The sequence below is a fragment of the Misgurnus anguillicaudatus genome, chromosome 19 (assembly GCF_027580225.2).
Source record: "Misgurnus anguillicaudatus chromosome 19, ASM2758022v2, whole genome shotgun sequence".
Classification (NCBI taxonomy): domain Eukaryota; kingdom Metazoa; phylum Chordata; class Actinopteri; order Cypriniformes; family Cobitidae; genus Misgurnus; species Misgurnus anguillicaudatus.
In genome coordinates this window covers 24,929,692-24,955,217 of record NC_073355.2, presented here as the reverse complement: position 1 = coordinate 24,955,217, position 25,526 = coordinate 24,929,692, and the positions used below count along the sequence as shown (strand labels likewise).

At 35.8% G+C, this 25,526-nt stretch overlaps 1 protein-coding gene and 2 long non-coding RNA genes across 4 annotated transcripts; 1 reads left to right on the top strand and 2 right to left on the bottom strand.

Annotated features, from left to right (window-relative positions):
* Nucleotides 1–11,769: 11,769 nt before the first annotated feature.
* LOC141351061 (uncharacterized) lies at nucleotides 11,770–13,953 on the top strand. 2 transcript variants are annotated; one of them, XR_012359213.1, is made up of 4 exons: nucleotides 11,770–11,927; nucleotides 12,024–12,180; nucleotides 12,546–12,620; nucleotides 12,736–13,953. It is a non-coding gene; the product is annotated as an uncharacterized lncRNA (long non-coding RNA). The 2 variants fall into 2 exon arrangements; XR_012359214.1 differs by having other exon boundaries at nucleotides 12,546–12,641.
* A 301-nt stretch (nucleotides 13,954–14,254) lies between these two features.
* Nucleotides 14,255–15,095, bottom strand: LOC141351064 (uncharacterized). The gene is made up of 2 exons (XR_012359220.1): nucleotides 14,545–15,095; nucleotides 14,255–14,448 (listed from the first exon to the last, which is right to left on the bottom strand). It is a non-coding gene; the product is annotated as an uncharacterized lncRNA (long non-coding RNA).
* Nucleotides 15,096–22,260: 7,165 nt separating this feature from the next.
* LOC129425156 (uncharacterized) lies at nucleotides 22,261–25,316 on the bottom strand. Its single transcript, XM_073856643.1, has 5 exons — nucleotides 24,881–25,316; nucleotides 24,329–24,613; nucleotides 23,968–24,215; nucleotides 23,412–23,529; nucleotides 22,261–23,302 (listed from the first exon to the last, which is right to left on the bottom strand). The coding sequence occupies exons 1-5, from the start codon at nucleotides 25,251–25,253 to the stop codon at nucleotides 23,187–23,189; spliced, it is 1,140 nt and encodes a 379-aa protein (XP_073712744.1). The 5' UTR covers nucleotides 25,254–25,316; the 3' UTR covers nucleotides 22,261–23,186.
* Between the last annotated feature and the right edge of the window lie 210 nt (nucleotides 25,317–25,526).

Below are 25,526 nucleotides of genomic sequence, written 5' to 3'. Positions count from 1 at the left end.
GCTGGCCTTGCACCTGCCAGTAGTAGCTGTGAGTCTGCTTTAATTTCAGCGTTGCACTCTGCATTTTCAATTTTCATTTAATTGGGACATTTAATTTCCAACAGTCCGAAGGGTGGGCTCTCAGCTGGGTCAAACACAACATAGTGGTTGCAGAGTGCTCTTTCAGCCACACAGGAACAGTCTGCCACTGAAATGTTAACTGGTGAGCAGTCGCCAAAGACAATCTACACATTAAAACAAAATATACAGTATGTTATTTCACATTCAGGATCAGGACACAAATTCAATACAACACAGAAAATGACAAAGCCGAGAGCAGGCTGATCAGGTAAGTTAGGAAAATAGGCTTAACCATGTCAGGTTATCAAATGCATAACACTATACACAATACTGTAATCTAAGGACATCCAAATAGATCACCTGTCTCAATTTACTCACTTTCATATAGAGTGTTATAAAAACAGTGAAAGTTTAAAGCATAGTACAGGGTACAAAATCAGTACTTAAATATCACTGGCCAATGAACCTTAAAGATAACTGACCGTTCACGGTTTATAATTAACATACAGTAAAAAACACAAGCCGCCAGAACCAGTTTCTTTGGTTTCCATGAAAGCTTGGTGTATGATAATGTCATTTGCAACACAGGCACATCAAAACCACAAAAAATAAACCTGATTGAGGCTTTGAGCTGATAAACACTTCTTATTTTTTACTCCCACTCCGGGGTCGTGAGGGTTCTCGCCCTTTCTCATCTGTAGCATGTAGCCCTGACGCTCCCTCCCTGATGAATCTTTGGTTTGAAACTGTGAGGTTTGGACATCATTAATGTTATTCATACAGTTAATTGTGCATCGTTAAAACCATCAAATAGCGTGTCAAGTTGTCAAAGTCAGTAGTAATTTACTAACTGTTAGAGCGAGCTAGCCAGTCAGTTAGCTAATGTTATAACTTACCTTCATAGTTGTCGATGTAACTTGATATATACACCTTGAACAACTTTTTCCTTTTGCTCATCGGAGCTGAGCATGCTGCTGTACTAGCCGATGGACATCGGTGATTGTTACTTTGATAGATCTTGCAGACATTGTGTGTAAAACAGCGCCATGATTCATATCTTCCTCTCTTAATATCGCGAAACCGGAAGCTTACACGCGTACACTCAAGAAACGGAAATAGAAAAACGTCATCCCGTGCAACTAGTCCATCGAGACTGGCCGTGTGTCTCAATTCGGTCCCTAGCTCCGAGGTCGTGAATCAGTATATCGTGTACACAGGTTTGGGCACGGGTAAGAACCCTATCTCACTTCACATTGGGACAATGTTCACTTATTTTTCTGTCACGTGGCTGCTTAAGCGCGTTGTAATCACTCGCAGCTGTTACTCATCAACAACCGGCAAAACCAACATCTCTCTGACTTAATTTTAAAAACAGTACATTGTGAAAATGCTGTCATTATTCTCTTACATAGCTGTGCATAAAATTGGAGACATATAATTACATTTTAAATGTAATAAATATATTTACAATTTTAAATAAATATTATTATTTTAAATATTGAGTAGATTGTGGTCCCTTACTGTGTAGCAATGTGTGTTTATATTTACAACCTAAACAAACGTTTGTCTTTATAAAAGTTCTGTAACATTTCATAAAGTTTATTGAGTTGGATCACGTGATGTTCGGTTGGCGAGCTTCAGAAAAGGTCATGTGATTTCCGGTTAGGGAACATAGGGTCCATCGATGCTCACTGGTTTTTGCGTTGCATTGTGGGAATTTTTAGGGAACGAACGTTCCAGTGCACTGAACGGATTTTGCGATTGAGACAGCCCTTAAAATGGCCGACTCCCCGATCAGTGCCCTGACTACTGAACAAGGGAGCTGATTGAGACACACGGTGGGACACGGTTGAGCTGAACCCTCTACTGAGTAAGTATTGATTTATTGCGTCAGTAAACATTGTTTTTTTAATCATCATGTATAATAATGATTGGAACGTTGTTTGATTTTAGAAAACTTTAGCCTCACTCGTGCAGTGGGGAACCTTCAGGGCCTTCTACGCTTTCAGAGAAGGACCAAAAAAAAAGTATAATAATTTTTTATAATGATAATGCTAATGAATAATAAAGTATTTAATAAAAATGTTTTTAAATTTCTATTTAATTTAATTTAATACAGTACATGTAATATATTTTCTCTCATCTACGTAACGTTAAGCTTTACTGTCATGAAAACATCTTATCCAATCAAAATCGTCTGTCTCTATTACATTATATTCCCAATTGCAAACACACAATTTTGCAAACTAGTCTGGTTTTATCAAAAAACTTAACACAATTTACAAAACCACACATCCAAATAGCAAAATACCACATATATCCTGCAAAATGAAGCACTCCAACCTAAACTACATATAACATTATCCAAATCAAACTTTGACACAAATTGGAACACACTTCATTCATATTACCAGATTTTTGTCTGACCAACTACACACAGTTGGGCATAATGAAAAGTGCACTTTTCTTTAGTATGCTTTGCCATAATACTAAAATATGTATTAGATTCACATGCACAGAAATATTTGCAGATACACATGCTGTTGAATTTTTTTATTTTTCACCAAACAAGTCACAACGCCTCGTCCACATCACAGGCAATATATTCCCTAGCCAGACATCGAGGGAAGAAGCACCTTGAGTGCCTTATCCATCCCTAAATTGCACCAACATCAATCTCATCACATGGGGCACAAAGGGCTGCTGGTCATATACCTTCCATATAACTCTTCTATGGGGTTCAAACATGGCAAGTATGGTGGGAGGTATTGCACGATAAATGTTTGGTAGTCAGCAAACCAGTTTTGGACTGGGGCTGCATGATGAAAGCTCACGTTGTGCCATACTACAACGTACCGGTTTTGTAGGAGCCATATTTATGTTTTTTCCTTTTAGTTAATTTTTCTTCAATATTTGATTTAGAACAATTTACAGTTTTTTACAATCACTTTGCTACTATTCTCAGAACCCTGATGTCACTCCTCACAACTCTAGACACAAAACTCACAACCAAAGATCAAAATGCACATTTTTCAAAACTCAACTCTTTTCTCAATTGCTTGGATACAATACACATAAAACTTGGATCATTTGTTCATTCAACCAAAATCACATGTTCAATATGACACAACTTAACATCAAAGTACTACTGTTTCAAAAGGCTATTCACACATCACATTTCAAATAAGTGTCTATTCATTTTCTTACAATGATCTAACTATCAATCAATACAACTGCCCAAAATGATGAGTAACTGTTCCATTATTCGTAATAGTTGTATGGAAACAGACAAAGAATCTTCCATGTTTACTGAAAATCATGAAAGTTTCAAGATAATGAGGTTCATTGTAACCAATAAGCATGGAGCATGAACCAATTATCAATGTACTGTATAGATGCAGGCCCTTGTAATTGCTTGTCCAATTCTGCCAACTTGTTACTGATGATTGAGTGCAGATTGTGAAGTGATGTGACCTGTTGTGATTGTACTGTAGTGTTTTCATCAATACATTACAAACTTTGTTCAATGATTCCAATGTGTCTGTTGTATTCTCTCTACTACTGCAGTACTTTTACAGATATGTATTTGCTCTACATGTACCAAGAAAACTGGAGTGGAACACATCCCTTTTCACAATACCCCATAGATTTTCTATGGGGTTAAGGTCAGGCGAAAGTTCATACTTTTAAGTTTCCCAGATATCTAAAATTCCTTTCTTTATATTTGTCTTAAGTAATATTCCAATTGTCCTTAGTTCTCAGTTATAATAATTGAAATTAAAGAAATAAACATTTGAAATATATCAGTCTGTGTGTAATGAATGAATATAATAGACAAGTTTCACTTTTTGAATGGAATTAGTTATAAAGCAACTTTTGGATCAGATTCTAATTATATGACCAGCACCTGTACACAATTTGATATGATAACTTATTTGACAGGCTAAGAGTGGCATTCATCTTCGACTTCTGGTTATTAATGGCAGCTGATGTCTGCCTTTTTGGCAGGTATATGGTCGGCTGCCAGTGGCAGCTTCTTACTGCTGCCAGCTGCAGATTTTTCGCTAAACCCCCTCTCATGACATAATATTCTTCCAAATCAAATGCAATGTTTCAAATCACAAGGCCTGTTATACATTAAACAAATATTAGGTATTTCTATGAAATGAATACCAACTTTTTAGATACTTTCTTCTATTGTTGTTAATGAATACCAACTTAATATAATTATTTTCAAACAAAGTAAATGTCAAGGTCAAGCAGATAGACCACAAAAAACGCCTCCCACCTGGATTGAGATGTTGTAATAGATTCATTTTCAATGTCAGTCTAGACCTTTTTTTTTTTTATGTCAGTCTAGACCTATTCATGGGGCCAAATCAATAAGTGCATTCCAAATTTTCAATGTTGCTCTAATTTTATGTTATTGTCTACTTTGTAACAATAAAACAGACAACACCACCATTCAACAATGTATTTATTTAAATACAACAGAAGAAACAATTATACATTTTACACACCTGATTGCAACCTGTCTTGAAACAAAACCTGCAACCTGACTTTCTTGAAATTTCTCATTTCGAGCAAAAATGAATAGAAAGACTTTGCCTGTCTCCTTGTCAACCTTAAGGGTTCATCAAATTAGGACAGACATGATTGATATGACTGATATGGACATGACAGGAATACGAGCAGATGGCAGAGTTCTTTCTGAGAACACTACCCCACCCTCTTCAGCTGCACATTCAATGCCAAAGTTTTTACTGAAGAGGAAATGGAATTGGAGGCAGATTTTGATGATATGTATTTTGATGGGGATGGAACATCAGGTTCGGATTCGGAAAATGATGACGACATCACTTTGCAATAACATTGCCAACTGGGCAGTGAGTTTGGGCATTTCTCTCGATGCCCTGAATGCACTGTTGAGAATACTCCATATAACCCATCCCAATCTGCCAAAGGATGGTAGGACCCTTCTCAAGAAAAAAAATGGATTATGCTTATTCAGGAGAAGGCTGGTGGGAACTACCATCACTTTGGCATTCTTTCCTCCTTGAAGGACACTATAAGCAAATATGCCAAAACACTTGCAGAGGGCATGACATTGGGGCTGCAGATTAATATAGATGGTCTTCCTTTATTTAAAAGTTCAACTGTACAGCTGTGGCTCATCCTTAGCTTACTGGTTACCATCCCCATGAAGGAACCTGTGGTCATTGCGTGTACTGTGGACCAAAAAAACCTAATTCGGCCACTGATTTTGTCAACGAACTACAGGAGTTAGAGGCTGGGTTTTGCTTTGGAGATACGAACAATAAAATAAAGCTTCACATGGTAATCTGTGAGGCCCCTGCATGGTCCTTTGTGAAAAAAACAAAGGGCCATAATGCTTACCATGGGTGCAATAAGTGCCTAGACCCGGGGCAATACCAGAACCGTCGTATGACATTCCCTGGATCAGAGCACCCCAGAGAACTGACATCTCATTCAACCTGATGGCTGATGACTAAACCACCACGAGGGTTGACATGGTATCGCAGTTTCCCTTGGATTATATGCATCTAGTCTGTTTGGGCATCGTAAGGAAACTGCTTCAGACCTGGCTCCGGGGTCCATTAACAGTAAGACTGCCGGCATCAAAAATAGACAGGATGTCAGACAAACTCCAGTCAATGAGGCCCTACGTGCCAATTGAGTTTGCCAGGAGACCACGGTCGCTTAGAAAATTGGACCGTTGGAAGGCGACTGAATTCCAACAGTTCTTACTGTTCACTGGCCCTGTAGTGTTGGCAGGAATTCTGGACTGGACAATTTTATGCTCTTGTCCACTGCTATATCTATTTTGGTAAGCCCTGAACATCTCATCCTTGCTGATGTAGCAAGGATATGTTGTTACACCAGATTATAAATAATTTGTTCTTTTTTATTATTATTATTTTTTATTACCATCTGTTTTGGGGCCTTTTATTTTGAAATCGTTGCACACTTTTATTAAATATAGTATGTACGCCGACTGACATCATACGCAGTGAGTGATTCTACTTGCAGCGCAATCGGAAGTTTATCCTCTTTCCTGCAATAACTCTAGAGAGGCAGGGGCGGACTTACCCATTAGGCAAACGTCGGCAATTGCCTTGGGCCCCGCCTTACCAAGGGGCCCCAAAATGCAGGGGTGTACTTGGTGAGCTGCCACTTTTTGCCCCTGGTTATAATCAAGATTCCCAGAAGACTATCATAATTTTGTTTAATAAGGAATTGTATTTAAACATATTTTGTGTTTTTCAGTATATTTCCCTAAAAGGTGTGAACGTTATTACATCTGCACGAATCCGCCCCCCATTATAGTTAAAGTGGATCATTCCATGCACTACCGCATATTAGCGCGTAGCTCAAATCAACAAAGCGAACAGAGCTGCAGGCAGCAGCGAGTGAGTATGATACATTAAAAGAGCGAAGCTGCAAGAAAATAAACTAACAGTAAAACGTAGCTACACCAATGGAGCAGAAAAAATCTCACAAAAATAAAGCCAAAGTCTCCGCTTTTCTTCACACCACACAAACACCACCACGGTCAGCAACCTATTTTCCGTCAGACACAGCTCTCTGTCGGCCACGGACACTGATAGTGTGCCGGTGAGTAACTTATGCTCCGCACAGGTTCTACAGATTATATAATATTAGCGTGTAATCTCAGGTACAGTAGCATTTAGGTAAGCTTTAGTCCGCCGAAATGTCTGCCCACTAAAGATTGTAATTCCTTCCACAATCTGCACACGACTTTGTGATCGCTTCAGTCTCATTTAAATCTCATGTGAAAACGGTAACTTTTAGCATGCATCGGCTTTGCCCTGTGTTTCACTAGCAAATGTCAAAGTACAAGATGTGTACATTAACTGATAGATGACATCTGTTTAGTTCATTAATATAAAAACTGTTTACATAATGTAATGCAGAAGCAATACATGACGCTTTACCATCCACTGTATAAAGTCAAATTTCACCCCTTGTTTATCTTATCTTGAGTTCTTAAAGAGTAACTAAACCCTAAACCAACGTTTTTAGTTAATGATCTGTAAGAATGATGCATTATTAGCGCTGTTCATTGATTTTAGTAAGTTTTTTTTTTTGACATTTGGAAAGTGTTTCAATGCTACTGCAATATGGTGTAAAAACGTGTGAGTGCTGCCCTCTTCAGGTTGAACGGTGGCTACTGCATTTGAATTTTCCTATAGGATGTTGGGTCCTTAACACCTATGATTGCACTTTAAAACCATATTGTTTCTTCTCATCGTATTGTGTTCATTTGAATACAAAGTACTTTAATTTAAAGTATATTGTAGATGTAATTTGGCATTTAATGAAAATATATTAAAGAAATTCAGTACACAAAGTAAAATAAAAAAGTACAGAAATGTTATACACATCTTTTTACCATCTAGTACTGTGGTTAGTATAAAATCCAATCATAATACTGTGTATATATACTGTTTTATATATATATATATATATATATATATATATATATATATATATATATATATATATATTAGGGCTGTCAAAATTAACGCGTTAATAACGCGTTAACGCAATTCATTTTAACGCCACTAATTTTATTAACGGAGATTAACGCAACGCGCAATTTCTGTTTGACCCTTGGTCCAGCCCATAGTTGAATGAACAGAGACGCAGACAAATGTGACTCTCTCTAAATGAGTAAAAGGTTTTCATAGAAATAAGAACATAAAGCAAATCGTCTACCAAATCCAATGCTTTAAATGCTCGTTGGACATCTGAAATGATCTTTATTTATACGTCTGAGAGGTGTAACGTTACCGTCCTCCTAATGCTTAATCTAATACAAAAATGCGTCTCAATTCATTTTGGTTTCGCTTTTATGCATGACTTAAAAAATAGACTGCAGGACTTGCTTCAGGGCCGGCCCTGGCCAATTTGCTGCCCTAGGCAAGATTTCACCTGGTGCCCTTTAGAATCACAGAATCACAATTGTGTTCCAATCATTTTGTTCATAAACTTACACAGAAACAAACTGCACAGCTTTGTCTTGTTTTTCTTTATTTTGAAAATATTTTGGAAACACACACAAACACACAATACCCTGTCACTCAGGCATTTGATCTTGATATTGTTAAAATCTTGTCTTTTTTACATGTTTTAACAATGTACATTTAACTTAAAATATTTAATTGTGTACAAGAAAACAGCTGTTATTAATTAATTATTAGTAGCATGTTGTAATGTCTCGGGAGATTGCGCTCATTGTTAAATAGCTTCGTGGCTATACTGCACTGAAGCGGCAGTTTAAAATATAAACCCAGAATTCAGCGAACGTCAAGAACAAGAAAACAGAAACAACAATCAGACCGAGACACGGGATTTACATAACGTTATCGCGGGCCGTGTTTAAATTTCATTGTTTCTGGACAGAAATACCACTTTGTCTGGTATTAATAAGCTGCACATTGGAGTGCTGGCTGCTCCCCGCGGTGCTGAAGACGCGTTCTGACAGAGTACTGATGGCACATATACACACATATTTACGTGCAATCTATTGGAAAGCGGAGGAGTCATTAGTTGGGTTAGTAAAATAAAGAAAAAGTTTTTTAAAGAGATATTTTTTTAAAAAAGTTTAAAAGTGCACAACTCTTCTCAAGGGGAAGAAAGCTATACTTTTCCCCTTACGTGCAACCTATCGGAAAGCGCAGATGAGTTAGTTGGGTTAGTAATGAAATTATAGATAAGTACAAAATAGTATTTATATAAAGAGAAATATTGAAACAAAAAGTGCAGAACTCTTCTTAAGTGGAAATAATAAAGTAAAATAACGAATAATAATTATATAATAACGAATACTAGTTTCCAATAGGTTGCAGTGCATATCTGTGCTGCCACCAGTACTCCGTCCGAGCGCGTCTTCAGCACTGCGGCCAGCACTCCAATGCGCAGCTTATTAATACCAAACAAAGTGAACAAGTTGGTATTTCTGTGCAGAAACATTGAAATTTAAACATGGTCTGTGTAACATTATGTAAATTCCGCGTCTCTGTCTGATTGTTGTTTTTCGTTTTCTTGTTCTTGACGTTCGCTGAATTCTGGGTTTATATTTTAAACTGCCGCTTCAGTGCAGTATAGTCACAGACAGAGCTATTTAACAAGCACGATCTTCCGAGATACTATGCTACTAATAATTCATTAATAAATGCTGTTTTCTTGTGCAAAATTAAATATTTATAGTTAAATGTTAAATACATATATTAAAAAAATTATAATAATTTGGGCGCACGGACGCCCCAAGGGGTCGGCGGCGCCCTTAGCATTTGCCTATTCCGCCTATGCCCAGGGCCGGCCCTGACTTGCTTGATGTTAAAATAGTCATTAAGAGAGATAAAGTTCGGTACCTGATTAATGTTAAAGAGTTATTAAGAGCGACAAGACTTAAAAGCGATCCCCTCACGCTGACTGACTGACATCTGAAGCGCGTGCACACAGACGCGCGAGTGCGCGACTTGGAGACATCTACACAAAATTACAGTTTTACAAATATCTGTTTTTATAAGAATTCACGCAGGTAGGATCTATAATCTGTTATGTCTTAAGTAAATGTTTGGTTAACTGTTGGGTAAAAATATCTGATGTGTAACATTATATTAGATCACTTAGATTTTAAGCAGTCTGTCTCAATGTCAATCAAACAAAAGGAAAAAAGTTGAACATACATTGATGATGTTTTTGCCTTGTGTGTGCTAAATCTATTAGTCTTACCAGTGATTTTAAGGTATTGATGTGGTAATATAATGTATGGATGTGGTAATATTTGTGGTAATTTGACTCTTTCATCTTCAAACACGTGTAGTTCTGTCATATTTTGTTATATTTCAACAAATCATGCATTGTTCTATGTTTTAATAGAGAATGTCAAACTATTTTTTTTTTAAATTGGCTAATTCTGACTCAACTTGCCAGCACAGGTCACAAATGATACAGCAGCAAACACAAATGGAGAAAGAAAAATATTCTTAAAGGAAAATTCGTATACAAAACAATGGCTGATGATCCTGTTAAAAATGTAAACAGGCTATTGTTAACATACATTTGCATAAAGCATCTATATATGAAGAGTTTGGTTCCAAAACGCCATAAACGCCATTTTTGAAAAAAATGAGTTACTGCCAAAATCAGCATTATATCAGGTCAGTAGTTAAAAGTAAATTCTTAATTTTACGCAAAATCCAATATCCGCCGTGTTATTCTGTCATCTTTTCTCCCTTTTTTCCCAAAATGCGATAAACGCCACTCCCACTTTTTTACAGAACGCAATAAATCCCACAGCGCACCATTCACGCAATGTAAACAAACATGGCGGCACGCTGAGTACATGGAGTCCTAGTTTTCCTCATCTACTTTGTACTTTGTGATCAACAAACAAAACAAAATAATACTTTAATTGCATTGATAAACCTGTGATGGTTTTCTGTGATGGGAAAGAAACGTAAGCCATCAACATCTAATAATTTCCCTGAGAGGCACTCGGGAGACGGGTGCTTGTTCTCCCGACAGCATCAAGCTTCTCATGCTAACACATTGACCCCAGAGGATCTTATGAAAAACTTTACATAATTTTACTCAAAGTCAACGAAAATCGAGCAGGACCAAAACATTTTACAGCTGATCTCTGTGAAAGACGTTAAGCGAAGACGTCAAGTATAATCGCAATGACAGGGTTCTTAATATGACAAAGGAAGTGTTTTGATTAATAACATTAATGTTTATATTTTAATTAGTGTGTACAACTAGTCAACTAAATGAATATAACATGGCAAAGATGAATGCACATTTATATAGGCTATTGATTCAATAGATTTATAGCATTTTGAATAAAAATTTGTCATGGATTTATTGCATTTTGTGAAAAAATAATCCGTTTTTATAATAAATCTTTGAAAATCAACCTATGGATTTGAATTTTTAATGTTATTATAACCTAAAGATGCTGTGTGAAAGTTTGTAACAGAAAATAGTTGTTTTCATCTTGTCACTTTCTTGGTATAGAAAACACGTTTTTACCAAAATTTGTCAAAATGGATTTATTGCGTTTTGGAACCAAACTCTTCATATATAGAATATTAAAAACCTGAAAAGTGTTAAATTAGGGTAAATTTAGAATGGATAAAAATGTGCGATTAATTTGCGATTAATCGCAGTTAACTCATGAAATCATGCGATTAATCTAGATTAATTTTTTTAATCTATTGACAGCCCTAATTACGGTGGCCTCAGGGTGCAAAAATAAATTACAATGGTAAATTACTTATTTACAAGATTAAAAACAAATTTACAATTTTTTAACAAATTTACAATTTTTTTAAAAACAAATTTACATGTTTTTTTAACAAATTTACAATGAGTGAACAAATTTACAAGTTTTTTAAACAAATTTACATGTTTTTTAACAAATTTACAATGAGTGAACAAATTTACATGGTTTTTAACAAATTTACAATGAGTGAACAAATTTACAAGTTTTTAAACAAATTTACATGTTTTTAAACAAATTTACAATGAATGAACAAATTTACAAGATTTTTAACTCATTTACAATGAGCGAACAAAATTACAAGTTTTGAAACAAATTTACATTTATTACGGAAAGGGTAGGTACAATACCCTGACGTCACGCATCCGAGCCTCCGGTGAGAAACCCGGAAGCATCGCCGTGAATCACATGAGAGTTGTGAATGCGATGTTGTCTATTAGGCTGTACATAATATTAACGGAAAGAGAGTGATAATATATAACCTTTCATCGCTTCCGAAGTGACTAAAAGGGATATTGGACCTTATTTTCAGGTAAGTGAAATAGTTTTAGTTAGCTAACGCTAGCTGTCCAAGTTGCACACGTTTTGGATGGCAGTTATCAAAATAATTCACTGACTTTCTCATTAGATTACAGACAACACGAGAGGGTGCTTAGAACGTTTTAATCAGGACTGCATTGTTCGTTCGCTCCCGGTGTTACAAGACTGAAAAGAGGAAGTGTGACGAGTTTGTTTACATGGTGCTGTAAACTCCAACCCAGGAGGACACTTCAGAGGAATCAAGGGTGCGTTAACTTGTTCGATGATATAATCTGAATAATCTTTAAAAGATTAGGATTTTATGTAATGAGACGATTTGTTAAAATTAGCTAAATTTATACTATAAATTATGTTTTCATTTAATCATTTAAACCTCTCTGAGTGTGACAGTACTGTAATGTTTTATCAAATTACAAATACTCTAATGTTGCCTAAGCAAACTGACATTTATGATAGATAGATAGATAGATAGATAGATAGATAGATAGATAGATAGATAGATAGATAGATAGATAGATAGATAGATAGATAGATAGATAGATAGATAGATAGATAGATAGATAGATAGATAAATAGACTTCACTGCAATCATGATTATGTTAATTTCCAGTGTCTGTGATATTGAAACACTAAAGGAAGAAGAGGAGGACCACCATTCGTTTCCTGATCAGAACACAAGAGAAGAGTGAGAAAAAAAATTAAGCATGTAATTCATTGATGAAAATTAGAACAAAAAAATCTTATGTCCTCATTGATCTTTCTTTTTTTCATGCAATTTTCTCCTCTTTCTCAATACACAGATCTAACAGTGATTCTGGGGCATTGCAACACTATGATTACCTGAAAACATCTCCTATTATGGAAGATTATCGCAACATTTGTGTCTTGGATCAGTTTTTCTTGTTTCTCTGCCGTATGAGGCAGGGTCTTCTTTCCGCAGATTTAGCTGTAAGGTTTAAAGGTCCCGTTTATCCTGATTCCATTATTTAAACTTTAGTTGGTGTGCAATGTTGCTGTTAGAGCATAAATAATATCTGTAAAATTATAAAGCTCAAAATTCTATACCAACAATATATTTTCTTTAATAGAATTTCCCTTTCAAAGCCTATAGCAAACAGCCAGTTTGGACTACAGCCCTCTACTTTCCGTTTGAATGACATCCAAAGAAGAGTTTTTTTTTACTTACCTCCGCCCACTGGAATACGTCAGTCACCAGCTAAGCTCAAGTGGCTCTACTAAGCTAAGCTGCTGTTGAATCACAGCACACTAAACAAACTACACAATCAGAACTCTATAGGTATTTCTGAAGGAGGGACTTTATAGAACAAAGAAAACATCAGCTCATTTTTAGGAAAGTGAAAACAGCGCTATAGAGAGTAATTATGTGAAAAATATTGTCACAAAACATGAACACACGCTATATTGCACACCATAAACACAATCATAGTTTGTGTTAAATACTCTCATTCTCACAGCACCCATTCACTGCAGAGGATCCCATTGTAAGCAATGTAATGCTTAATTTCTCCAAATCTGTTCCAATGAAAAAACAAACCATCTATATCTTGGGTAAAAAATTCCTTTAATCCCAAAAACAAACGTTTTTCATTTAAATGTTTTTACTTTGCTTTATTGTTACAATTTGTACAGTAGATAGAAAATATACATTGGAACAACTTTATATACAGTGGTGTGAAAAAGTGTTAGCCCCCATCCAGACCTCCCATGCCACCATTGCACATTTGTCACACTTTAATGTTTCAGATCATCAAACAAATTAAAATATTAGTCAAAGAATAAAACCCAAGTGAACACAACATGCAGTTTTTAAATGAAGGTTTTTAATATTAAAGGAAAAAAGTCAAAACTACATGGCCCTGTGTAAAAAAGTGTGTTAGTACCCACTGGCTTTTAATGTAAATATGATTGGTTCTAAAAATGTACATATATATTTTTTCATACTTGAGACAATATACATTGAAGTTCATTTATAAATAAAACTATATTTTGAACAATGAGTGAAATTAAGTTTATTTAATGTATAAATGAGTTGTTCTAAAACTGTACAGTTATTTTTCTTAACACGTATCTAATGTGTGCATTGCATGTCTGTTAGAAGTGTGTGTGTGTGTGTGTGTGTGTGTGTGCTATTCCTGGGTTTATAAGCATGTGTTAGGTAGCCAGTTGTTAAAAACAATGAGTCCAACTTAATTTTTACTGACTTCCATTTCTCTAAATATACTATTTGGAGGGTTTAGCCTCCGCCCAAATCTCCATCAAAGTAAATGCGTTCCAGGTGGATTCGGAAGTCAGTTCTGGTTTTGACAAAAAAAAAAAAATCACACCATGTTATCCCTGTGATTCCTCTGAAGTGTCCTCCTGGGTTGGAGTTTATAGCACCATGTAAACAAACTCGTCACGCTTCCCCGTTTCAGTCTATGTAACCCCGGGAGCGAACAAACAATGCAGTCCTGATTAAAAAGTTCTAAGCACCCTCTCGTGTTGTCTGTAATCTAATGAGAAAGTGAGTGAATTATTTTGATAACTGCCATCCAAAACGTGTTCAACTTGGAAAGCTAGCGTTAGCAAACTAAAACAATTTCACTTACCTGAAAATAAGGTCCAATATCCCTTTTAGTCACTTCGGAAGCGATGAAAGGTTATATATTATCACTCTCTTTCGTTAATATTATGTACAGCCTAATACACAACATCGCATTCACAACTCTCATGTGATTCACGGCGATACTTCCGGGTTTCTCACCGGAGGCTCACATGCGTGACGTCAGCGTGTTGTACCTACCCTTTCCGTAATAAACGTAAATTTGTTTTAAAACTTGTAATTTTGTTCGCTCATTGTAAATTTGTTAAAAAACTTGTACATTTGTTCACTCGTTGTAAATTTGTTAAAAAACTTTTACTTTTGTTCGGTCATTGTAAATTTGTTAAAAAAAACTTGTAAATTTGTTAAAAAAAACTTTAAAATTTATTCACTCATTGTAAATGTATTCACTCATTAAAAAAACTTGTAAATTTGTTTAAAAACTTGTAAAGTTGTTAAAAAAACGTGTAAATTTGTTTAAAAACTTGTAAATTTTTTTTTAATATTGTAAATAAGTAATTTACCATTGTAATTTATTTTTGCACCCTGAGGCCACGGTAGCTAATATATATATATATATATATACACACAATATATTAATCTCAACCTCATTGGGGGCTGAAACATCTTCCTCGAGAAAAAAAGAGATAGAGATAGCAATGAGAAAGAGATAGAAAAATACAGTAAAGGGTGCATAGTTAGGGCCCCGACACACATGGTTTTGCCTTGGGCCCCCAAATCACTAAATCCGCCCCTGTAGAGAGGAAAGGTACGATTTTATGAACTCTGATTATTTTATGATAAATACTGTTACAAGTGTTCATGTTATCTTTAAATTATTAATTGTGAGAGAGTATTCTATGTGATGTTAAATTTGACCAGTAGTTCAAGTTATCAACTTGGTAAATGTAGTTTGTTTGAGTACTGTTAACGGGTGAACAGTGCATTGCGTGAGATTGCAATGAGGTGTGTGCTTTGCACGTGTGAGAGATGTGTTAGCAGCTAACACTGCATGAAAAGTGGACTTTTCGTCAGAATGTGGCACTGTAGATTGCTGTGAAACTCCAAGTTTACGACTGCGCACGACAATTTGCAGCCAACACCGAAAACTGCCGTAAGTTGTCAGAAGTTGACGTGGGTCTTGCTTGGAAGTTGTCCCCCCTTCCCCTAATTCTAGGGGAGGCTTTAACATGTAAATGAACATGCTGTGAGCTATACAAATGCAAATCAGGGTAGCAGCTGGGGGAGTTTTACTCAGGTAACATTCTGACAGGTTTTAATCTTTGATTTTAAGAAAATCTTTGGTATCAGTAAAGCAAAATTACAGACTCTTAAATTTTAGTTTGAATTTATTTATTTTTAAAGTATGCTACACTGTTAACACATTGTCTTCATGATGTAAACATCACTTAATATTTTGAGTTATGGACATTTACTTAAAAAATCTTAGTTCATTTAACTTTTAAGTGTATAAAATTAATTAAACTAAAACATTCAAGTGAATGAACTTTAGCAGTACATGTTGTAAGGAACACCCATAATCCTTTGTCTCAGAATATTATGATTATTTAAGCTTTTTTTTAAGCTTGGCTAACAGCTCAAATAAGCACTGTTTATGTATATTTTCTAAGCACACTAAAGATAAATCCTACCCTATTAAAAACTTGCTAGCTTTTGAATATCGGTAGGTTTCTGCAAAAACACCACATTTTGAGCAAAAAGCTGAGATAATTCCATTTTTGTGACGGACTTTTCATAGAGATCCTATTCAGAGCGATCTTTAAAACAGACACGGACATGCAGCCGCTTGCCATAGGACAATACTTCTGGGTTAAAAAGGCAGGGAAGCGTTTTCTCTTGATTGACGAGATATCTCGTCAATGGCGGCGAAAGAGTTAATATCTATTATACATTGCATTTATTGTGAGTTCTGTTGTTAATTACCCGGTGTACTTAACATGTATTTTATGGTTAACAGGCACGGCTCGGGCCACGTCATGCCGAAGCAATAACTCTGGACATCTCAATTAATCACTCCGAAAACATCACCACCTACGCCATGCCGTCACCTCACAACCCCATTATCCTTGGCTTCCCTTGGCTGCATGAACATGATCCCCTGATTTCATGGAGTAACAAAGAAATCGTGAGTTGGAGCTCAACCTGCCAGACTAAGTGTATACGAAGACAACCTGAGTTACCTGCTGTTCTGACTCCAGTAAACTCTGTTATCTCTCTCCCTGACAACGTACCCAGTGAGTACCATGATTTGGCAGTGGCATTCAGCAAAACCAAAGCGACACAACTCCCACATCATCGATCATGTGACTGCGCGATCGAGCTGCTTCCCAACACACAACCCCCCAAGGGTCGAATTTTTCCCCTGTCAGGACTCGAAACCCAAGCCATGAAGCAATACATCAACTAATTATTAGCCAAATGGTTTATTCGGAAGTCCACTCCAGCCGCAGCAGGGTTTTTCTTCATAGAGAAGAAGGACGGTGGTCTTCGCCCATGTATTGACTATGGAGGGCTCAATGAAATCACAGTCAAGGTCAGATACCCACTACCACTAGTTCCAGCAGCCCGCGAACAGCTTCGAAACACCAAAGTTTACAGCAAGCTCGACCTGCGCATGGCCTACAACCTAAGTCGCATCCGTGACGGAGATGAATGGAAGACGCGAACCAACACTATGAATATTTGGTCATGCCGTTTGGATTTTCTTATAGTCCATCCATCTTTCAGTCCTTTATCAATAACGTTTTCAGAGATATGCTCAACCACTTCTTCATTATGTATATCGATGACATATTGATCTACTCAGATTCCCAAGAACAACACTTTCAACACGTCAGGGCAGTGTTGCAACATCTCATACAACATTAACTTTGAGCCAAGGTGGAGAAATGCGAGTTTCATTCTACCTCAACTTCATTTCTGGGATATGTCATCAGTCCAAAGGGTGTTGCTATGGATGAGCAGAAGGTATGTGAAGTATGGAACTGGCCAAAACCCCAAACTGTAAAAGACCTCCAACATTTTCTAGGTTTTGAAAACCTTTATAGACTTTTTATTAAAAACTTTAGTACCATTGCAGCACCTTTAACATCTTTAGTAAGGAAAACCAAACACACTGAAATGGTGTCCCGACAAATATGTTTTCTTACCACTCGTCATTGTAGCAGTCAGAGAATTTGGCCTTTGATAATTTAATATTTATATGTTAATGAATTAAATTAGGGGTGTTTACAAGGCGGAGTTCTAAAAGCATTCAGCATGGGCATAATTTATATGAATTTTTGAAATACCCACCACTATTAAATGTCGCATGTCCCTTATTGTACATCAAGGCTTTACAATTTAGTTCCTTTCACGTCGTTTTAATAATTAAATTCAATCGTTTTTACTTTCATTCAATAAAGCACATGTTCTGTAACATTTACATGTGCGTTAAACACCCCAAAAAATTTTGCTATATTTTTTAATGTTTTTTTTTTTAAATGACGAACTAGAAAATTTTTCCTGACCTATAGCTTGGGCGCCACCTTTTTGCATCATAATAGCCCTACATTTTAAAATATCAAAATAGGCCAACATATTTTGTTTAAAATATATTCTAAAACCTTGTTAAATTATTTTAGAGTATAGGTCCTTCTACTATAGGCCATCCACATTTTATTCTTGTTCATTTTCTTGATCATTGTTGCATGTTTTTTATTACGTTTCTATTCTGAATAAACAAACAGCACAGTTTACATGCTTCGTCCTTGATGCATTAGTTCATTAAGATAATTCTGAACAGATATCTGTAGTTCAAACAACTCTGAACTGTAGTTGACAACGTCACGTCGCACTAAAAACATTAAAACATTGTCGGGTTTACATTGGGCTGCAGGCTCATTATAGTTATTGTGTCGGTCGGGCGGGCTCAGACACAACATGCAGGGGCTTCGGTTATGGTTTTTGGGCCCGATCTAAGCTCTAATACAGATGATGTTGACGCTGTAAAAGTTTTGAATATGCCTACCTGCAATACTGCAATATTGCCACGAGGAAACATGCGTACGTCAAGTCGGAACCTGACATGGAGGTAAGTACTTTTCCACGTCAAAGACAAGTTTTATAAATCTGAGCGTTGGAGTGGATTTGAGCGTACGCACGGTCTAAGATCAAATCTGTGTGTAAAAACGCTTTAAAAATGAGGCCTTATATAAAAATCTATATGAAATCCTTGTTGACAAGTTGTGGTGTCCCCCAGGGGTCAGTATTAGGACCAAAAGTATTTATTCTCTACATAAATGATATATGTAAGGTATCTGAACTACTGAAATTTGTGCTATTTGCAGACGACACAAATATCTTTGTTTCTGGTCATAAATTGGAACAACTCCTGGACACAATCACTTTAGAATAAAAAAAAATAGAAAAGTGGTTTGATATAAATAAGTTATCATTAAACTTGAGCAAAACAAAATTTATGATATTTGGCTATAGTAATTCAAGCAATTTCAGTTAAAGATTGATAATGTGGACATCGAAAGGGTCTATGAAACGAAATTTCTTGGAGTGATTATTGATACAAAGATTTGCTGGAAATCTCACATAAAATATATCCAAACTCAACTGTCTAGAAGTATTTCAATCTTGGCTAAAGCTAAGTACATTCTAAATTACAGATCACGCTACATTTTGTATTGTTCAATGGTGTTACCGTATTTAATGTATTGTGTAGAGGTTTGGGGAAACACGTATCAAAATTCATTGCATAAATTATTTATACTTCAAAAAAGAGCAATAAGAATAATTCATAACACAGGATATTTGGAGCATACCAACTTATTATTTTTACAGTCTAAAGCATTAAAACTAATTGATCTGGTTGAATTTCAAACAGCTGTATTTGTGTTCAAAGCTAGAAAAAATTGATTGCCTGGCAATATACAGATAAGGTTTTTTGACTCCCAGTTTTCAAACTACTAGGAAAAGTTTTTGTTTATCTGTCAGTGTTGTCAAATTGTGGAATAAATTAAATAATGAGTTAAAGCAATGTACAAACATATTACATTTTAAAAAGATGTGTAAAGAAATTATATTTCAGAGGTATAAAGAAACACATGTGTTATTTATAATTTGAGTTTATGGAATAACTTATATGTGGATACATAATGTTATGTATGTGTAATACAGTATATATGTAAGTAGAACTTTTGAATTTGGAGATTTATAGATTATACATTTAAACATTGAGTAAAGTAGGGGTTTAAATGGGTAGGAGTACATAAGTTTTACTTCTTCCTACTCCCTTTTGTACATGTAAATTTAGTTGTTTTATATCTTTGTTACTGGAATAAAACGTTTTTTATTTTGTTGTTAACATGTGTTTTGTTTGTCTTGTTTTTCTAGTTTTATATTTTGTAATTGCATTTACATGTTCAAATAAAAAAAAACATGAGAAAAGGTATTTAAGGTGGCCAGTGGCAAGTTGTTGGTCTCTTTGACTCTCCTCTAAAGAGTGGCAACATGGTGGCCTCAAAACAATTCTCAAATCACCTGAAAACAAAATTGATCAACATTGTGGTTAGGGGAAGGCTACAAAAAATTATCGCAGAGATATAAGCTGGCAGTATCCACTGTGAGGAACATAGTGAGGAAATGGGAGACCACAGGCACAGTTCTTGTTAAGTGGCAGGCCACGTAAAATATTGGAGAGGCAAAGGCGAAGGATGGTGAGAACCGTCAAGAACAGCCCACAGACCACCGCCAAAGACCTATAACATTAACTTGGCTGCAGATGGTGTCACTGTGCATCACTCAACATTCAGCGCACTTTGCACTTTGATGCGAAAGAAGCCTTTTCTGCACACACACCACAACCGGAGTCGCTTGAGGTTTGCAAACGCACATTTGGACAAGCCAGCTTCCTTTTGTAATAAGGTCCTCTGGACTGATGAAACAAAGATTAAGTTATTTGGTCATAACAGCGGTGTTATGCATGGCAGCAAAAGAACACAGGATTCCAAGAAAAACACTTGCTAAAATTTGGTGGAGGTTCCATCATGCTGTTGGGCTGTGTGGCCAGTGCCAGTACTGGGAATCTGGTTAAAGTTGAGGGTCACATGGATTCCACTTAATATCAGCAGATTCTTGAGAATAATGTTGAGCTATCAGTCACAAAGTTGAAGTTATGACGGGGCTGGATATTTCAACAAAACAACGGCCCTAAACATTGCTCAAAATCTACTCGGGCATTTATGCAGAGGAACAAATACATTCTGATATGTTCTGAAATGGCCATTGTTAATGCAATACACCTTATTTCACTACCAAAATATTACTGTGTCCTTCAGTTATAGATCAAAATGAAAATGCTGATCCAAACACCATTATTATACATTATGCAAGATAAACTTTTAATAGTTATTTCATGATTATAAAACACTACCAGTGCGAGACTTCTTTATGCGTTTCATCTCATTCATCTTCACATTCTCCTGTATGCACGTGAGGGTCCAAAGATTCAAATTGATGTGGCAGTGGACCTGCAGTGTCATCAGTCTAATCACAGTGTAATAAGAAAGTAATAAATGCTGTTAAAATATTAACCTCTTTTTAAAATGTTTCCAGCATGTATCAGATTGTACTGGAGTTTTTCCTCAGCCTAACACAAGACAACTGACCCAACCCTCTTCACATTTTATTAACCCTAATAAGTCCATTGCGGTAAATCTTACCCCCAAGCCACTTTTATTTGGTTAAAAAACATGGTTCCCTTCATCTCAGTGGAATAAGATTTTGTGACTTTTCCAGATTATCTGTCAAGATTCATATAAAAAACTGAGCTTGATTCGGTCGTTCTAAAGAGGTTTAAACAATTCACCAAAATGACCCTAATTGAAATGAATGGGGAAATACAAAAAAAAAAATTATTGTTATTCATCAAATAAAATCAATGCATCCAGAATAAATCAAATTTTGACACAGAAAGGTAGGCCTGGTACTACACTCTAAAAACAAACGATGCTATATAGCACCAAAAGTAGTTCTTTGCTCGTAATCATAGAAGAACCGTTTTTAGTGCCATATAGAACCGGTGAAGCACCAGTGAAGCACCTGTGTAGAACCATATAGTGCTATGTAGAACCATATTTGGTGCTATAGTGGTTCTATATGGCCCCTATATGGTTCTACACAGGTGCTTCACTGGTGCTTCACCGGTTCTATATGGCACTAAAAACCGTTCTTCTATGATTACGATCCAAAGCAACAGTTTTGGTTCTATATAGCACCGTTTGTTTTTTTAGAGTGTAGAGCACAAATGAAATATAGAAAAGACATCCTCAATCACACACACAAACACACAAAGGTATAACTGCCACAGATAGCCTTTCTTATAGAATTTAGCAAAAAACAGCCATAGATGCAAAACAAAGATGCCCACACACATACACACGCACAAACAAACAGACTCACACACACACGCACAAAGACACAGAAAAACTAACACACACATAAAGACACAGACACACACAAAAAGACAAAGTTACAAACACGCACGCACGCACACACAGACACACACACACACACACACACACACGCGGACAAACACCCTTACATTTAGTCAAATTTCGGTGGCATTTTGCAAAAACAGACATTTGAAAAATGCATCAAAAATTACAAAAAAAATCTACTATTTGAAATAATTTTTATTTTTAATGACCTTTCTAATTTTTATATAAACATAAATTCACAAAATGTATCAAAGTAAAGATGTTGAGCAGTTGGACACATCCAGTAAAATGAATGGGTCTCTATGGGCATCTGCTGGTCGAAGTGATTTATTTCCTAAACTGTAACCATAAAACTGTTTTTTCTAAACACTAAAGGGTCGAATTCAACACATAACATCTAGATCAATATCTAAAAACAATTTAAATCCAATTTAGATAATAATTATGTGAATTTTTCATAAAAATTTTATATTTTACAGGCAAGCTAATGGTGTAGTTGAGGAATTGAGTGGTAAACCGGTACAAAAGTACTTCATATCTCCCAAAACACATCATTATTGTATAGATGGGAAGTAAACAAAAAAATTATATATTATTTATATCATTAAAAATGTATATATTTTTTTGAAATCACCCTTTTAATTTCTGGGGTAATTTTACCCCCAGGGAACTCTAACGTATACAGGAAAATAGGGGCTTATGAGGGTTAATAAACAAAAACATCAGGACAGAAAATTAAAATTATTCTTATGGCAAAACATAATTTACTATTTCAGTAAAAATTTTAAATATGTATCTTATTAGCAATATTGTTTTAATATATAATTCTGAAAACAATTAAAGAAAACAGAAAGACGAAACAAAGCTTGAAAGTGTAAGCAGAGACAGTGACATCAAGAGACCCCATAACATCAATGGGACAAAGTTTATATATTTAACAGGATGCACCAAACTACTTTATCATGGCATCATCAACAACTGGGCCATCAGTCTTTGATGAATATTGCTGTCTCTAAGGTAAATCGACTGTATTTTAGGTTCACTCATTACATAATTTTCATAAAGGTCATCATCACATTTACTGTCTACCATACTTCTGTTTTCTGTAATATAAACATTAACATAATCTTCTTCAGGATCATGTGTCCGCAATCATATAATCCTGTTTTGAATGATCTGAATGGTCTTTTTGATAGACGTCCTCAATCGCCTTTTTCATTGTTAGTGATGCACCTTTATATGTATCTCCCGCACCTACAGACATTGCATAACATTACTTTTACAAAAATTTAGAAAACACACTGTTATTGGTAAGTTAAAAGAAATCATGTGGCTTTATTTATAAACTGCAAACCAATATCACCTTCCTTAAAAAAGCACTTTTTAAGAATCTCCTTATTGTTCTCCTTTCGTCTTCTCTTCACTAGGAAGACATAGTTGTACAGCTGACACAACAGCACCATTGAGAGGGAATAGAGAGGCTGAAAGAGAGACGTTTTCAAGTTTACCGGCAGTTCATATCGTCTTAAACTTTTTAAACTAGACAAAATGCAACCAATTGCAAATTTCCAATAGAATGAAATTTGTCTAAGAGAAACAGCCAATCACAACACACTGCAGGATTTTGGACTAATACTATTTAACATTAAAGAAGTAGTCCATTGACTTTTCATAGTAGGAAAAAACACTCTGGTAAGTCGATGGGCCCCATCTTTAAAGTGGACTACTCTTTTAATCAGATCAATAAAATTTTGTCACTCGTTAAATCTTGGTTTAGATGTCATGTGTTTACAAGAGAGCTTAAGCTTCACGCCTGGTTAGTAGGCTACACAATGTTCAAACATCCATGACTCACCTTTTATAGTTATGAGCAGCAGATCAGACGCATCTGAATGGAAGGTACGTGAGGAGACAATCACTTTATAAACACAACTGTAGTTTCCCTCATGTGAATAATCTGCCTCAGGAAAGATGAAGACGGCTGAGTGATTGACAGCTGATTCACTACTGGTGATGTTTGATCCACTGAACAGATAGACGAAGCCTCCAGAATACTGAGATTCAGATGAACAAGTAATAGTGAAGCTGTGACCTCTGGTGATCACTGAACCCTGATGACCAAAGTCAAACAATCCACTGAGAGAAATAATGGGCTTCTGCAGGTTCACTTGAAAAAAGAGGAAGACATGTTGACTATCTAGAACTAATATATGATTTACAAATGGCTGTGACAAGTGCAGGAATGCAGAAAAAGCAGCAATTCATTGTGAACACACTCACCTACAGTGATTTCAATAGTGTTACTCCTGTAAGACTTGATGATGTCATTCCTGTAAGAGTAACCACAGCTGTACTGATCCTGATGTGAGACGTCTACAGTCAGATTGAAAGTCACACTAGATACACTTGTTTGAGAGGATATTGTGGATGATCTTCTGAACAGGTGGAATTCAGCATTTACATGACATCTTGGATTAGGTGTTGTGCATCTGAACTGAATGTTTTCTCCAGGAGACACAACTGAATGTGGAGAGATTATGGTAAGTGTGGGCATCTGCAGATCACCTACAAAAAATATGAGTTTATATTTAAATTTACACAGGAAATGTTTCAGTAACTATAAGGTTTAAGCAAAATGTAATAATTATGGCAAACGTAACAGACAGAAAAAATCAAATAATTGTTTAAGTGTGAGTAGTAATGGTGATTAAATGATCATTCTTGTAACCAAGACCTATGTCCATGGTAAAACTGTACTTTATAAATATTCTTCTGAAAACAAAATGCCATTTATCTGCAGTCTCTCTTATTTTCACAAATGATTTGTCTTACCTGCACATACAACACCAGTGTCTTCACCATGAATACAGTCATGTTGTCCCAGACCTCTGTGTAAGCACTGTGTAAGGGTATTCTCATTTCCAGAGCATCCAACATTATCCAGCCAGATCGCTCCACTTCCTTGACCAAATGCTGCACTGGGAGGGGCGCTGATGGCTCTGCTACAGTTTAATTGTTTGCACACAACATCAGCATCTGTTAAGTCCCAGTCGTCATCACACACAGTTCCCCATGTGTCATTGTGAAGGATCTCCACTCGTCCACAGCAGGAATCAGAGCCATTGACCAATCTTAACAATTCTGACGTATGATAAAAGAAATACTTGAAGTACTTGATTTGTGGGATGCTTAAAATGCATTTCATTGGTTTAAGTATTTATTGTATTTTTAATCGATTTTTTAAATATTTTTGAGAATGTTTATTTGGTCTTACTGAGAATCTTATTTATAGTTTAAAATGAAAGAAAAAACTAGTTAATTGTTTAATTTGGCTATTCACTAAGTAAAATGTGGGCACTTAGAAAATATAAAAGATTAAATGGATTATTATTCTCATACCTAAACATATAACACCAGCATCTCTACCAGAATAGTGTGTTATTTAGGAGGCATGCACACCAAAGCTTTTTTAGGCGGC

Excerpts from the sequence above, each read along its gene's own strand:
- LOC129425156 (XM_073856643.1), bottom strand. The coding sequence starts at position 25,253 with ATGAAATGCATTTTAAGCATCCCACAAATCAAGTACTTCAAGTATTTC. Across the intron at positions 24,216-24,328 it reads CACTATTGAAATCACTGTAG|TGAACCTGCAGAAGCCCATT; the intron begins GTGAGTGTGTTC and ends TCTTTTTTCAAG. Across the intron at positions 23,303-23,411 it reads AAAGTGCTTTTTTAAGGAAG|GTGCGGGAGATACATATAAA; the intron begins GTGATATTGGTT and ends CAATGTCTGTAG.